At 34.8% G+C, this 16,729-nt stretch overlaps 1 protein-coding gene across 2 annotated transcripts in view; it reads right to left on the bottom strand.

The window, feature by feature from the left end:
- The window catches only part of LOC121371768 (trafficking protein particle complex subunit 10-like), a 66,421-nt gene that overhangs the window by 35,899 nt on the left and 13,793 nt on the right, over positions 1-16,729 (bottom strand). For both annotated transcript variants that reach the window (XM_041497900.1, XM_041497901.1), the window contains exons 7-18: positions 12,013-12,260; positions 11,390-11,536; positions 10,634-10,748; positions 8,867-8,946; positions 8,433-8,524; positions 7,519-7,659; positions 6,340-6,443; positions 4,909-5,429; positions 3,713-3,857; positions 2,447-2,676; positions 387-487; positions 46-169 (exon numbers count right to left, since the gene is read on the bottom strand). In XM_041497900.1, the coding sequence (XP_041353834.1) occupies positions 46-169; positions 387-487; positions 2,447-2,676; positions 3,713-3,857; positions 4,909-5,429; positions 6,340-6,443; positions 7,519-7,659; positions 8,433-8,524; positions 8,867-8,946; positions 10,634-10,748; positions 11,390-11,536; positions 12,013-12,260 (2,048 nt within the window). The remainder of the gene's footprint in view (positions 1-45; positions 170-386; positions 488-2,446; positions 2,677-3,712; positions 3,858-4,908; positions 5,430-6,339; positions 6,444-7,518; positions 7,660-8,432; positions 8,525-8,866; positions 8,947-10,633; positions 10,749-11,389; positions 11,537-12,012; positions 12,261-16,729) is intronic.

The raw sequence follows: 16,729 nt of genomic DNA, 5'->3' as shown, positions 1-16,729 counted from the left end.
ATGTACAGAGTGAGCCCTGAATTGTGTTGCTAAATGAATACACACCAGTTGCTGTGTAGGGTTGTTCATCAGATACACATCAACATCGGCAGTAAGGGCACATAACTCTGGTCTACTTAATTTGAACTCTGAAACAGTGCTGCCTTGTACTGTCAGCTGGATATATTTTCTGCAAAATATGATATATGAATGTTAACACTGTGAATACAATCAATTCTGAGAATTAAAAAATCAATTATATATCATAAGCAAACTTCCCAAAAAGGATCTGTGCTGATAGAGCAAGCAAAAACTTTTAAAGACTCAAAGTTTGTCAAAAAACCAAAATTTTCAGCATATTAATTATATATGTATATTGAGGAATATAGAAAACAAAACCATATTACCGTTCCTTAGATGTGTGCAATTTGTGGCTGATCTCAAAGGGATGGACAAATGTGACCGTGGTTTCTAATGTTTTATTCCATGCTGTCACATGACACAATATCTGAAAATTGATAATGTCAGAAAAACACAAATTAGATTTATTACAAAACGCACAAACCCAAGACAAGACCATTTGAGAAAATGTGTAAAGCGCTCAATTATTTGTTTACTCAATGTATTATATTGAGTATGGTTTGTACAAGAAAAAACAAATAAATAACTATAGGTCAGTGTTACAGTGAACACACTTAAAATTATTCAGAGAATCAGATGGTATATTGGTCTACAGAATGGTCATTGTAGGTATACAGCTTAACACACCTAATATGGGCAGGCAGGCGTAGTAATACATACATGTGTTTGACCATTGGAAAAGTTCATTTATTACACCTCTGGCAGTTATTTAAGCAATATTATTATACATTGCCCACCACCTCCCCTTCCTGTTACCACCTCATTAAGATATAGCTTGTTTACCCTTGCAAAACTTGATCTGGGCATTATCAATCACAATGTCGATGGGATTGATATTTTATCCCAAGTCCAAATAGCTCTTAGTTCCTTACACTTAGTTGTGAAGTTTGGTGATTGTGCATGATTTGAAGCAGAGCAATCTCAAACATGTTTCACTCAACACTTAAGTAAGTGAACACTTAATGCAAGGATATGCAAGTGGTATCTTGTCGCAAAATATTCATATTGTGATTTTAAATAATAAATGTTTAAAAATTTACAACTTGTTCTGTTTTTTCTGTTGTATAAATACTTAATCATAAACAGATGATTTACAGAGAAAATCATTGTTTACCAACACTTTTAGCAAACAATTTAATATTCTGTTAACCCTTTTGAAGCTATTATATTTGGTATGAGGTTGCCCAAACTGACCTTTTTTAATGATTTGAAACTTTTTACGGATACATGTATTGATTGTTTTTAATATTTATTCAGTGTTTCAAAATGATCCGAAAAATTTATCTGCAATTTATTCACAATTATTCAAAACTTTCACTATCTTTTAATTCATAATATAGCAGCTGGACAAACCAAATAGTTATGTTTTGGTAACTTGTCATTTTTTAAAAGCCATTTGGAAAGAAAATAGACCACTTTTCACTGCATATACTGAACTGATTTTTATTATAACAAATTTATATGGAAGGATTAATGCCATGCAAAGGAGTACTGGGTATGGACCTAGGTATGGTATTAAAGGGGGCCCATAACATTAATACATTGTCATTTGGTGTTACTGATTAACAAGATTCCTAAAGCCTACCAGCTGAGAAAAACATTACTAAAGACTTTTTGGCTCAGCTGTTTTGTTTTTTGGGGTTGTTTTCTTGTCCTCAGAGCAATATGACTATGCCAAGGTTGCTCAGCTGTTTCATAACAATTTTACCCCACAAGATGAGCTAAGTGCTGAGCTAGTTTGCTTACAAGTGTCCCAATGTCACTCTGATATAATATTTGTGTTTCCATTGGTCAGATGATTCAGCTCAGCTGACAGCTCACATAGCCCGCACATGGCAAGATTTTTACCATGCTTGGCCAAACATTTAAGTTTTTCACGACCACCGGAGGCAAAAAAAAACTCAGCAAAATTCCATACACACACAACCTACTGCCTAACTCCGGGCCTGGATTCAACTGTGTAAATCTAGTGTTAAATGCATGGGCCATCTATGGCTGATATAGTCTGGACTGAAGTGGAAAACGATAGCCGTGTAAATCATATGTTAAATGCATGGGCCATCTATGGACGATATTGTCTGGACTGAACTGGAAAACGATAGCTGTGTAAATCATATGTAAAATGCAAGGGTTGTCTATGGCTGATATTGTCTGCAGTGAACTGGAAAACGATAGCCGTGTAAATCATGTTAAATACATGGGTAGTCTATGGCTGACATTGTCTGGAATGAACTGGAAAATGTTAAAGATGATGCTTATTTGGCCCCACAGCCACCACATTCTGCACCAGTAATACTTATAATAACATGTAATACAACAAACTTACCTGTTTCTCAATGTTCTGATCACTCTCTGAATTCTCTTCACAGAAGACCGTGACGCTGATTTTAACAAGCTTGTTAGGCCCAACAGCCACATTCTGCACCAGGTCACCAATGACCGTGAGATCGACACCTGATGTCGGAAAAAGTTCAAACTGATCTCCTGGTGACAGTGACAGACTCCCAGTGTTCACTTCTAGTACTGCTTCCTGTTCGATACCCATCAGAAACATCTCTAAAAATAAACGGCAGCTTGTTATTACAAGTGAATGCTTATTGGTCCCCTACCAGTCCAACTGGAGGAGACTATAGGTTACATCTCCATCCGTCTGTCCATTTTTCCCATCTGTCTGTCCATCTGTCTGTCCCACATGTTTTCCGCATGTCTTTTTCAGAAGGCTTTGAGATATTGAGCTGAAATTTTGTGTATAGCTTAATCATGTACTGTTACAGATCAAGTTTGACTTTCATGATGATTGACCTATTTCTTACCAAGTTATGGCCCTTGAATGTATGAGATGTGAAAGTTTGTTTTCCAGACTTATTTTCAGAAGACCTTTAGATATTGATGTAAAATTTTGTGTTTACCACATACTGTGTACGCAAATCGAGTATTGTCAACCTAGCAAGGCTTTTGCTGTATGACGTCATACAAGATACATGAGGTCATTATTCGTAAGACACTAGCTACATTCTGTCACATTAAAAAAGCGTTTCTAAACTCTAATTCATAAATAAATATACAACTTTTGTATTGTTATCGCAAAACTAAACGTTATTTGTATTTACTGTACTTCAACAAATGATTTAAAGAGTATGTTTATTAAAAATCTACTCTGAAATACTTGAGTAGAGTCCGGCTGGATAAATGTCATTATTAAATTCCCGAAAAGGTAATTTGAAATTCATATATATTAAATACAATGGAAAAAAAACCTTGTGGCAAGCCTTTTATCCTCCAGGCAGGCAGGGAAGAAAATCTAAAATCTATTTTAAAATTTCCTAAAAATGTAATATTTTCTGATCAAATTCACAAAAAAAGCTAATACTGTGTAGTCTCCTGCTAAAATCCTGGATTGGACTATAGCAAAGCAACATCTTGTTATCAATGTTAGATTTAAATGTCCTGTGATGGATGTTACTATGATAGATGACAGACAACTTAAATCCTGGATTGGATTATAACAAAGCAACATCTTGTTATCGATGTTAGATTTAATGTCCCATGATGGATGTTACTATGATGGATGTTAGTGTGATGGATGTATCACCTGAGTTGACTGGATTGAGGTGAATGGCTGGCGGGTGACACACCACTCGGAAGTAGAGTCCACACGAAGTCAGACTCTTGAGAAAATACATCTGTTTGAGCTGAACACACAGCTGGCGCAGGTGGAACACACTCTCTTCTTCACACTGAAACACACAACATATCTTAATACACACAGGTAAAATTAGTAACTATGACATCTTACGTTACATGTAGAAGTTAAAACAAAGAAATCTCTCTTCTTTACAGTGAAACACATACAACAACATATCTTAAAGGTCCAATGTCAAAGTTGAAACAACAATATTTCATTATTTTCATGTTTATTTGTAACAAATAATAACAAATTAATCATTCTCATGCATAATTTTTCTATAATTAACTCTAGAATAATAATAACTTGTACTGGATCACAAGAATAATTTGTGACTAAATATAGCATGATCACCATCTTTGTTTCTTTGTCAGTTCACCGCAAAGAATTACAGGTAAACTTAGTGTGTTGAATGTGTACGCATAAAACTGTAATTAGAATGGTCATTCTGTCTTTTGTGTTCACCAACTATCATCTGATATTTTGTCCTCAAAAGCAAATTTATTTGGTTGTAACTGATAATTTTTACTTTCTGTCATTTGTTTATTCAGCCATTCTTTAGAAACTTTTCATTTTGGGGGGATATCACCACTTATAGAAACAATCATTTATCTTAAGTGCCAAATAATATATCCACCTCCTTTATAAAAACGAAACTGGTGATATCAAAGCAATCAATTTTAATCAAAATTAACATAATTTTTTTATCCCACATCAGGGGATCACTTTACAAAAATCTTTATTGTTTTTCAAATATCTTGAAATCTTTATTAAAATAATATTAAAACTTTGACTGGTTCAGCAAAACAAATGCCCGTGAATGTCAGATCGACAACATCTCCAGTTCAACTAACGGTACATAAAAGAGTCGGCTTGTATTTCGTACCATCTTTTTTGTACCAAATACTGTGGGGCAAAATAAGGAGTATGTCTTTCCACAAAGTCGACCAACACACAATATATGGTACCGGTGGTAACCAAGCTTTACCTTCTTTTTTAATCTTTTTTTTGGCTGCTTTTTGGTGGGGGTTTTTTGGGGGTGGGCATTTTTGTCGCGCAGTCGCCCTCCTTTAATTTTCACCCAGTGAGAACATTGAACCTACCTTCATTATGAGTTGGATCGTGTTTTCTCCAGGTGCCAGTGTTATATTAGTAGCAAGTAAACCCATAGAGTAATCTCCCCTTTCTGTCGTTTCATCAGAATCTACGTCTTGGGGATTACTGTCCAGTCGTTTTAACAGTTCATGGTCATTAACACACGTCACCCCAACTCCAGTTATCTTGTCTTCTTTCTTTTCAATTGTTGCTACAAATTCAAGTTCAGCTGGAAGCTGCTTCTTGATCGGCTGGAAATTGGCTAAGTGTTCATACTTTCCATTGGTCAAACTTGGAGTCCTAATATGGCAGATTTTTTTCTGAGTAAAAAGTGATGGGTTTGGAGGCTGATCAGGTTTACATTTTATCACTGAAATGGACACCTTATTGCACGTAATAGTTTGAGGAAAATGATTGGTCACTTTCAAGTCAACCACAAAGTCTTCACTCAGACTGACAGAGGGAGTCACAATCACAGCTTCTTCCATGGTGAATATCCCAGAGGATTTCAGGCTGTAAATGGCTTTATCTGAAATAAACACACCTGACAGTAAACAAAGTATCTGGGGTAGACTACGCCAGACATTGAGAGAAAATGAAAACAAAATGTGTCTAATGATATCTTAGTCCATGTTAAAGAAACCTGCTGCCCATTAATTAGTCCTTGTATGCAATTTCTCGCAGACTGAACAATACATATTATGACCACTGAAATACCCGTCAATAAAATCAATCCTTGATTCATCACACAGGGCTAGATAACAAATATTTTTAAAACAAGTGACCAGTTTTAGTTTATTATGGAAAAATAATTTCATGTAATGACTGTTATTTTGTTGGAAAACGACTTCATGAAATGTTCTGATCTCTCAAAGCTAGCTGTGCATCACACGTCAGGTAAGTACTCTACCACTGACTACTACCACTGACTACTACCAATGACTACATCTTACTAAGACATAGTTTTAAATTGAATTGATTTATTGACGTTCAGTGAGTTTTGGTAGTCCCTACCAGTGTCCTACATGGGCCAATTCAAACTTTTGCACATCTGGGCCCATATTCTCAAAGCTACCTTACTGCAATGATATCTTAAAAGCTAGGCTATGATGTCACTATTGTGTGTGTTGTAATGACATCATAGCATACAATAGTTTTATGAAATTGTAATGCTAAGACAGCTTAAAAAATCTGTAACCTGGTTAAAACAAAAGTCACAAATGTCAAACAATTTAAAAAGTGTCTATATCTGAATTAATAGAATACATTTTATGTTCTACTATTATGTATCATTAAATTTTTAATGTCCCAAAATTATAATTGATATTTCTATATTAATAAGGAAACATGTATGCATGTTGTGCCCATGCAGTGTGAGTACAAAGTAGAAACAAATGCTTCAACAATTTGTTTACCATGATTTATATCTAATAAATTACCATCTTGTTTAGATAACAATTCCATAACTTGGTGGAAGTATGTTTTCCTTTCCTCTGTTTTCAAGTTGTGACTGCAGGAAATCTGGCAGGCCGTCTTCAAGTACCTTTCATGGATTAAGGTAATCACTGTCAACATGTAACCCATGTTATTTCACAAAACATGCATGGCACTACATTATAGGCTATTCATTTATTTCACAAAACATGCATGGCACTACATTATAGGCTATTCATTTATTTTAAGGTAATCACTGTCAACATGTAACCCATGTTATTTCACAAAACATGCATGGCACTACATTATAGGCTATTCATTTATTTTAAGGTAATCACTGTCAACATGTAACCCATGTTATTTCACAAAACATGCATGGCACTACATTATAGGCTATTCATTTATTTTAAGGTAATCACTGTCAACATGTAACCCATGTTATTTCACAAAACATGCATGGCACTACATTATAGGCTATTCATTTAGTTCACAAAACATGTAACCCATGTTAACAAAACATGCATGGCACTACATTATAGGCTATTCATTTATTTCACAAAACATGCATGACACTACATTATAGGCTATTCATTTATTTTCTGTTATTTCTTTTATGTTCATCAGGATATGAACAAAAAACATCATCTGCAAAATGTGTTAATCAGTGAAACCTTAGCCTAGATGTCTGGTTTTTGTCAAATTCTGAATGTACAATTATATTTTGAACATAACAGCTGGTTTTTTCAATTAATTTTGTTACATATTTTTAATAACAGTAACAGTTGCTAAAACTGACCTTTAGTTATGTCTCAAAAAGATACAAAAAAACTTACTATTACACAAAACCCGACCCACATCCAATCTGCACCAGAATATTTTGATCAAGCTGAGACTAGTATATTTACGTAATATCAATCAACTGTCCTCTAAAGGTTAGCTAACAAACATTATTTTATTACTTCTCAGTATACACAATTGATTCAAAACAAACGAGCACATTCCACTATCTTTGATATACCAGTCATGATGCACTGGCTGGACTGAGAAATAGCCCAATAGAGCCACTGGCGGGGATAGATCCTAGACCGACTGTGAATCAGGTGAGCCCTTTACCACCAGGCTACGTCCTGCCTCCATTTGACTTCAGTAAACTAGATCAATCAGAGAAATGTTATTAAGGATACTTCTGTGGCTGCTGCATGTTTTTCTGGCACTGTGCCAGCTCGAGCATTGTGCCGTCTGCTAGATTCTGCCAGCCTTCTTGCTGATACATTTTAATGGTGTCCTGAAGAAATGTTTCAGCCTTCTGAAGTTCATTCATTTTGCTGCATAACAAAAGCAATGTTTTCAAAATAATGGAACAGAAATTGTAGATAAGCTAAACAATATTACCTGTTAAGCTTCTTAAAAACAATTGTTATCAGACTATCCATTACACTATTTTAGAAATAGGTTATTAGGATTTGTGCAGAAACATTTTATAAGTTATCTAGACAAACTGGTATTTAGTAACATGTACACTGTTCACACAGGACAAGTATGTTGCGAATGATAGGTCAGGTCTCCTATCAGTTATGTCTTGGTGTTTTCCTGCTTTGTTAGCAATGCATGGTTTTCACAAGTTTCTCAGGTTACTGCAATTACTGTAACACATAATACCCAAACGAAATAACATGTTTTTATGTTTATCATGTTTCTTGTGTTGCTAAAAATTCCTACCAACACCATTGTTATTGCATTAACCTTTCACAGTAAACTGGTCCTAATAAACAACGAAATGCACTGAAATTTACTGATCCATTCATCCGACATCTAGCACCATCCATTCTGATCACCAACCTAATTTACCTTCTAGTTGAAATTTTGTAACTAGAGAGTAACCAAATTGGTTATTACAGAAAACTGTCACGTAACCTTAACAATTGATTATACTGACTACAGCTTATTTCAAGGGTTGATACCGTAAAATGTGCTATATTTGCTATTCTCAAGGAAAACCATAAGAAAGTGTCATCCCTGCAGCACTATGAGGAACAGTACTAGCAGGGGCAAATCGTCAAGTGAAAAGAGCGTGAGTGTTTGTACATAAACAACATACATGTAGAAATCAGCTAGATCTCGTCCAATTATTCTTGAGGATCGGAATCGTCCAATGTGCTTGTACGTGCCCATAGCCAGCTCACATATTTCCTGTCAACATAAATATTTGCACCATGAAAGTATATGACTAGTAATGGAAGTTAACCGCTTTAACTAAAACATTCACAATACATCAGGTAAACACTATATTAAAACGGTAAATTTATACATCAAATACAATTGGCTCGACATCATGTCATCGTATACATCAAATAAGTAAAATTGTTTTTTATGTGGAACATCTATGTTAAAATTCAAAAGAAAACACTGTAGTGTAATAACAACCAATTATCGTGATTAACATTACATCCATATGTGGTATTTTTGCATTAACTATTTCTGACATACTTTCCCAGATAATGTATTTTGAAATAGATATTTTTAAAACTGTACCAGATAATGTTTTTTGAAAGAGTTATTCGATGACAAGGCTTGTCTGAGTCGATCAACTGGCCGCAGTTTCTTCCCTGGATCTGAAGCAAAGACTAATCATGATTAGTTGTTGCACTACATGCTTCCAGATGAGAATCAAACCTAAGATAGTTACAGTTCTTACATAAATAGCTCATTTTTATTTTTAAGGTGAATAAGTTTTGTTTCCAGTATTATGAAACTGATAGAATGTGATAAAGATCTGTATGTCTGGGAATGCAATAAGCCTCTTGATGTTTTAATACAACATATATTTCAGAACAACATTCAACTGATTTGACTAGAAAAGACTAGAATGAATTGATGTGACCATAATACATTGAATTAACAGTCAAATGACACATACAAACAGAATAGTTAACGTAAGGCCAACTGTAACATAAAATATAAGGTTTGCTGTAATCTGACAAACATAAAAACTGCCCTAACTTATTTGCTTTTCACAGCCAAAATTATCCCTTTTTTTCTTTTATCTTGCTTTTCTTTCACTGAGACTAAACTAAAATACAGACCACTCCGTAAAAAACCCACAACTGAAAGGAGTGACTAATTGCTCTCCTAATTTAGGTTATGAAGCCATTTAAGATATCACTTTATTACCTACGAGGTACAGCATAATGAGGGTCATATTTATCGTACGATTTCCCTCGTATGTCATAACTAAATCGTATGTCCTCCTGACATTGTCGTTTAACGATTGGCTGTTGTAAGAGTACATTTCTTTCTGATTGGCTGACACGACATTCCACAGATACCTTGTATTATATTACGATGTAGTTGTGACACATCAAACACTTAATTATGAATATAACGTTCACAACTGTTAGAAATCTATACTAAGGTCGACGAGTCACTTTTCGCACCCTTGTTTTGGCTTCATACATAATAAATGTAGCATATCTTACCGTAATTTCACTTGAAAGCCATATTTAGTAAAAGGTACAATGTTTTAATCACAAGATTTTCTTCAAACACATTCAGGTGCGTTAATAATGTTCAAAAAAAAAAAAATTCAATAGCAATTTTGCACTGGAATTTTTCCAGCATTCTTAAAACAGAAACATCATGTACCCAATTTATAGTTATTGTAAGGAGATGCAAAGTGACGTCATTGGAATACTGACATCATTCAAATTCAAAACTAATTATTTCAATTACTGTGTATTTGTTTGCTTTTCAGTATACACATGCTTTACAATTTACAGCTGCTGATACATGTGTACTCTTTACTTATGGGCGTATAAATATCACGTAACTTTAGAACAGGTTGTGATTTGGTTTTCAAGACATCAATGAACAAACATTACTCCGCCATTAAGGAAACGTTAGTTTGTAAACAATGACTGGAATGTTCATTTAGCAAGACAGTTCTACGGTAATAAACAGAATATTACATTCATGTCCATGACAGACACTCTTTAAGACACTCGTGCCTAAATTATCGCATTTCCCTCGCTCTCGCTTGGGAAATATGATAATTTAGGCACTCGTGTCGTAAACATCGTCTGTCATGGACACTCATATAATATCCTCTATATATTTACTCTGATATTTAATCCTTTTGTGATACTATGTTAAAACATTCACATGCTAAGAGGAGCTAACAATCACGGTCCTTGAACTAGTCACAGGAGAGAGATGGGCAGCCAGAGTGACAGTTCCCTTTCAACCACGAGGTCTGAATTAGGAACTGTTCATTTACTGATGCTAAAACTAACTGATCTGTACCTGTGTCTTGTTCCTTAGACAGCATGCCTGATGCGAGATCTACTCGCCGACTAAGCTGTTGTGAAGTAGGTTCGTCACCAGGAGTCAACCCACACACGTTACCTAGCTCCTTCAGCTGGAACACAAGATAAAACATAAATAACATACATATATGAAGATCAACTCACTGTGAAGTAGGTTCATCACCAGGAGTCAACCCACACACGTTACCTAGCTCCTTCAGCTGAAACCAGATAAAACATGAATAACATACATATATGAAGATCAACTCACTGTGAAGTAGGTTCGTCACCAGGAGTCAACCCACACACGTTACCTAGCTCCTTCAGCTGAAACCAGATAAAACATGAATAACATACATATATGAAGATCAACTCACTGTGAAGTAGGTTCATCACCAGGAGTCAACCCACACACGTTACCTAGCTCCTTCAGCTGAAACCAGATAAAACATGAATAACATATATGAAGATCAACTCACTGTGAAGTAGGTTCGTCACCAGGAGTCAACCCACACACGTTACCTAGCTCCTTCAGCTGAAACCAGATAAAACATGAATAACACACATATATGAAGATCAACTCACTGTGAAGTAGGTTCATCACCAGGAGTCAACCCACACACGTTACCTAGCTCCTTCAGCTGGAACACAAGATAAAACATGAATAACACACATATATGAAGATCAACTCACTATAAAATCGGCTTGCTGTGAAATTTGTCTATCTGTCATACAGAGATACAGAAGTGATTACCTTCTTCCTGGCGTGGTCCCACAGACTGGCTGTGTAGAGAGAGTATTTGTCTATCTGTAGCTTGTCACTGTGTTTCTCACTGATGTTCAACACCTCAAGACAGCTGAGGAAAACCCAGCAGGCAAGAGCTCCCTCAGGTACCTCCACCTTAAATAATCATTACAGTATTGATGTCACAGTAACTAAACAAGCAAATTTATTACATAATCGTATCCATCTATCTTTCTTTATTATCATGTGTTCTAATTTAAAAGCAAAAAATCCCATATTCATTACATCAGATAAAACAAAAAATGAAATAGAAGTTATAGAAATTTGTGTTGACCCAAGTTATAAAAAACCCAATGAATTTGTTCTGTTTTAAATTTTATGTTGTAAAATAATAAACATAACAGACCATTGTTGTTTTTTGTTTTAGGGACTACATGAGAAAAAAACAATGGACTTTAATAAAAGTCAAAAGTAATAGCATTAATAATGTTCAATTAAAAATGACTACCAGATTAACACTTTTAACTCAATTCACCATTTTGGACTTGAAGGTCTCAGTAGAAAGAGTAGCATGCTAATGAAACCCAAAGTTCAAAGGGTTAAACTGTTTATATTCCGCCATGAATACCAACCTCGAGTAACATCATTTCTTGAATGGTGGAATGCAGGTAGTTGAGTGCTCTCTTGGCTGCCTCCCATGGGCGGCGCAGTTCAAAGAGGAGAGCACACTGTCGGGAGAACAGGTAGTCCCGGAACTCTAGCAGGCTGGCCTTGTTGTGCTTCACCAGGTCACGCATGTCATAGTTGATCTGTTTAGCCAGGGACAGGCCCGCCCAGTTCGTGCACGGCCCGATCAGTGGATACAGCCACTTACACAGAGCTGTGGAAACACAATTTATAACCAATATGGTTAAAACTATCTTGGTACATATCAAAGTGATACGTCCCACTAGAACACCAAGTGCGATGTAACACTTCGATGACAGACGATGACGTTATCGACTGGCATCCTACAACTTTTCAGGATCGTCAACCAATGTGTTGAGTGATATAAATTAAGATCAATTATAGGTAATAGATAGGATACTTAATTCACTATTATTTCGTATCATGTTGAAATGTCCCTCGTGAAATCATTGTCACAATTAAAAATTATTTCACTTGGGACATAAACCTTATATGAACTGGAAGCTTGTTTAATATCCTATAAGTGTGAACTCTGTGACATTAGACAATATTACATGAACTGGAAGCTTGTTTAATATCCTATAAGTGTGAACTCTGTGACATTAGACAATATTACATGAACTGGAAGCTTGTTTAATATCCTATACGTGTGAACTCTGTGACATTAGACAATATTACATGAACTGGAAGCTTGTTTAATATCCTATAAGTGTGAACTCTGTGACATTAGACAATATTACATGAACTGGAAGCTTGTTTAATATCCTATACGTGTGAACTCTGTGACATTAGACAATATTACATGAACTGGAAGCTTGTTTAATATCCTATACGTGTGAACTCTGTGACATTAGACAATATTACATGAACTGGAAGCTTGTTTAATATCCTATACGTGTGAACTCTGTGACATTAGACAATATTAATGGCAGGGCTAGCTCTGTCACTCTTCAAATTAACCAATTTCGAATTGCAAATTTTAAAAACAATTGGCAAATTTTATTTCAATTTGGAAAAAACAATTAAGGTAATAATTGACACTTTGTTGGAAAATAAATAGGTTTTTTGTCATTTTTGAAGTTTAATAGATAATTTGGCAAAATAAACCAAATAATTTCAAGTAGTATTAGAAACAATATATATATACAGTTCTCACATATCTATTTCACAACCATAACACTTTGATGGCAAAGAACTGACTGCTCTTTTGAATCAAGGAGATTTTTGTTTATTTTCTATTTTGCCACAGGACTTTTTTGGGAAGCCATTGCGGTACATGTGCTGCAGGCAATTTTAGTGTCACAAAGCAATCAGTATCAATTATACTTATTTCATTGGTAACTGGGTCTTCACTGGGAAGCAACCAATCATAAATCTCAAAAATATATTGGCAACAAACATTATCTACAGCGGGTGATCTCTCACATGGGTGTTTAAGAAAGATAAATTATATTTGTACAAATGAACATCTCATTAAAAATTAGCTAAATCTATGAATAATGATGGATTCACACAAATACAAAACAAAACTATTAGGTACACTTAAATAATGTGGTGTAATTTCAAATACTTCATTTAAATTTATTAAATCAATAATAAAACCAAAATATTACCTTTGTCATTAATTACAGTGCTTTGCCTTTAGATAAAACACAATTATAATAAGATATAACTGGACTGAGAAACTATCTCTGGACTAAATACCAAATACAGAATATGTGAACGGACAAATAATTGAATTGGTCAACAAGCCCACTAAATAAACTTCCTGTGGCGGTGCCCCAATCTCCTAGTGGAGAACCTCCTTACCAACTCCTAGGGCTAAATACTAGAGAGTTCTGTTAAACTTTTTTTATTTTAGAACCGCCCGATTTAAAATGCGTCCAAAATTATATAAAATAAATTAAAAATAAACTTATTTAGTTTGGAAAAGACGCAAATAAATTATAAAGCCCCCTCCCTTTATTTTGGATAAAGTCAAAATTGTCCCAAATACATTTCTACCCCGGGTTGCGCCCCTGGCCTCCAGAAGCTGAACCCTGGGTGGACATGCTCGAAACCTTCATGGTACATGAGCATGTAAAAGTTTTTCGGATCGGATCGGGTCAACAAAGGTAACAGTATATCCTCAGTCTGTTGTATTCTATACCACAAAAATACATGCTGTAACAGTTATTAGTGCATACTGGTTAACCTAGGACCATAATAACAACTTTGTATACATGTGTAGTACAAGGAAATGTCAGTGTCTGTGGTAATAAATTAGAAGAAAAGCATGGAAACAGAAGGAAATACTTTTCTCAAGTGCATGGGGTTGGTTTGTGTGCAACGGTGCAAGAAACAGGTTCATATGAAATGAAGACAAGTACATCTTTCTATTAAGGAGACTATTCTAATTTTGCTGCCATTTCTAACTGAAAATGTTATAACATTTAGAATAAAATATTCATTACATTTTCTTGCTTTGCGCTCTTTACATGGCTTGTAAATCTATTGTATTTCTGGTAGTACTGTTTGCAGTAGTTCAAATTGGTAAAATCTAGTTAGAGCTACTACACATTAGGACAACAAAAAACACACTGGCTATCCTTATCTGACCCGGGTTGGGCCCCTGGCCTCTCAGAGGCCGAACCCCGGGGCGGACATGCTAAAAACCTCTGTGGTACATGAGCATGTTGAAGTATTACGAACGCACTGGATATCCAGACTTTGATACTCTAAGCCAGGGCATCTAGATTATGGTAGCCCTACTCCAATAGCTCGTGATATTCAATGTTGGGCTAGTAAATAACTACTACATGTATTGCCATGCCCAACCGCTAATGAATTTCTTTGGGTCAAATGTTGCAGTTAAGTCTATTTTGTAAATATGAATATCCTGACCCAACCCCCTAATGTTACTGTTTTTAAGCTCTATCTTCCTATTTAGATGATGTATCCGATTATTACTATTATTTAGTAAACTTTTATTAACTTAAAGAAAACTAGGGCTAATGAATTTTTAATCGTGGCTAGTAAACTTTTTAAATCACTGATCCAATGGCTAGTGAATTTTATAAAAATTCTAGAAGCCATGTCTAAGCAAGGACACATATTTAATGACATTTTAATTAATACAATGGTAGTTAAGTGAGGACATTATGTATATTAGGCCTTGAAGGGCTATTCACTTGTTCCGAGGAAATTTTATTCAGACACAAAAATGACAAATTTTTATTCAAGGGTTTTCAGACTCATTATATGTAGGTCTTGAATGGATGTCAAGTCCACCTATATTGTTAATATCACTACCAGTATGTTTATTTAATCCATCCTATATTCATGTTACTTTTTTATACATAATGTGTAGATATGGTACTGCAAAACTGCTAAATTACTGAGGGGGTTTACAATGAACACTGCTGAAACACAGGATTTCTTTTAAGGTGCTTACATTTCTAGTTTCAGTTTAAAGCATTTGCAACTATCTGTTTTAAGGGTGGGTGGGTTGTGAGTTGAAAACATTTTAATGTTTGCTTTTAAATCAGAAAATCATATTTTTTGTTTATTATATTTGTTAGATTTTTTAATTCATATTAATAGAGGATACTCCCCAAGTGTCTTGTGATATAATTTATCAGCACGAGTGGATAAAAGTATGAAATCTGAGGCTTGCCAAGTATTTTATACTTTTATCAACGAGTGCTAATAAATTATGATATCACAAGACACGAAGTGGGTATTCTTTTTATCATTCATTATCATTCTTTTCATTTGTGACAGTTGTAAACTATGTCAGTAATGTGGGTTGAATGTCAGCGGTAGACTTGTTAACTAGCAGAACGGCAGTGGCGTGACGTCACTAATGGTAGGTTTAGCGCTGAAACAAACACAGTGACATAACAAAACATTGTCTTGTTTATTAAAATTTGACCAATCAAGATTATAAGAAGCGATATCTCCTGCGGAGATATTACAGGAGATATCGCAAATTATAGTGCAACCGACATCTCATACAAAAGCCTTTAATGGATGATAATTTATTTTATTTTATTATTTTGTTTTGATGTATAGATATTGTAGGCAACAAAGTTTTCAACATGTATGGATATACTACATTGGAAAATGGTAAAGTTGTGAATTAAGACAATTCATTTCACTATTTTTTCATTTAATGTGGATTGCAGGATAAATCAAATAACTGGTTACTGTCTTAAGATATCAGCATTATCCTGCTCAGGTCGAATGGTGAAAGTCGCTCGGCACACCCTCGTGGCATTCACTATTCTAACCTTAAAGCTGGATTAAAGCTGGTATCTTAAGACAGTAATCAGTTATTCTCCATTTATTAGAGTCTTAGGTTGTAGTTGCTGGAAATGTAGTCTCAGTAATAGTAGAGAATGTTAATAGATGACAGACAACAATAATCCAGTTTAAATTTAAAACATGATTATAACACTTCGTAAATGGAAGGGAAAATGGTGAAGAGGATAACAAAAACAAATGTTACCAAGAATTTTGTGCTTGTTGATTTTCCATGAAACTAGAAAAATATTAAAACCACAATGAAACAAAATATATAAAAAAGCTTCTATGTAAACATATTTGGTGCATTTAGTTTAAACAACAAAATATAAGGTGTTGTTCTGGGGGAATTATCTGATCAAACATTCTTAATATTAA

Source organism: Gigantopelta aegis, chromosome 4 (genome assembly GCF_016097555.1).
Source record: "Gigantopelta aegis isolate Gae_Host chromosome 4, Gae_host_genome, whole genome shotgun sequence".
NCBI classification, from domain to species: Eukaryota; Metazoa; Mollusca; class Gastropoda; order Neomphalida; family Peltospiridae; genus Gigantopelta; species Gigantopelta aegis.
This window is presented reverse-complemented; position numbering and strand designations above follow the sequence as displayed.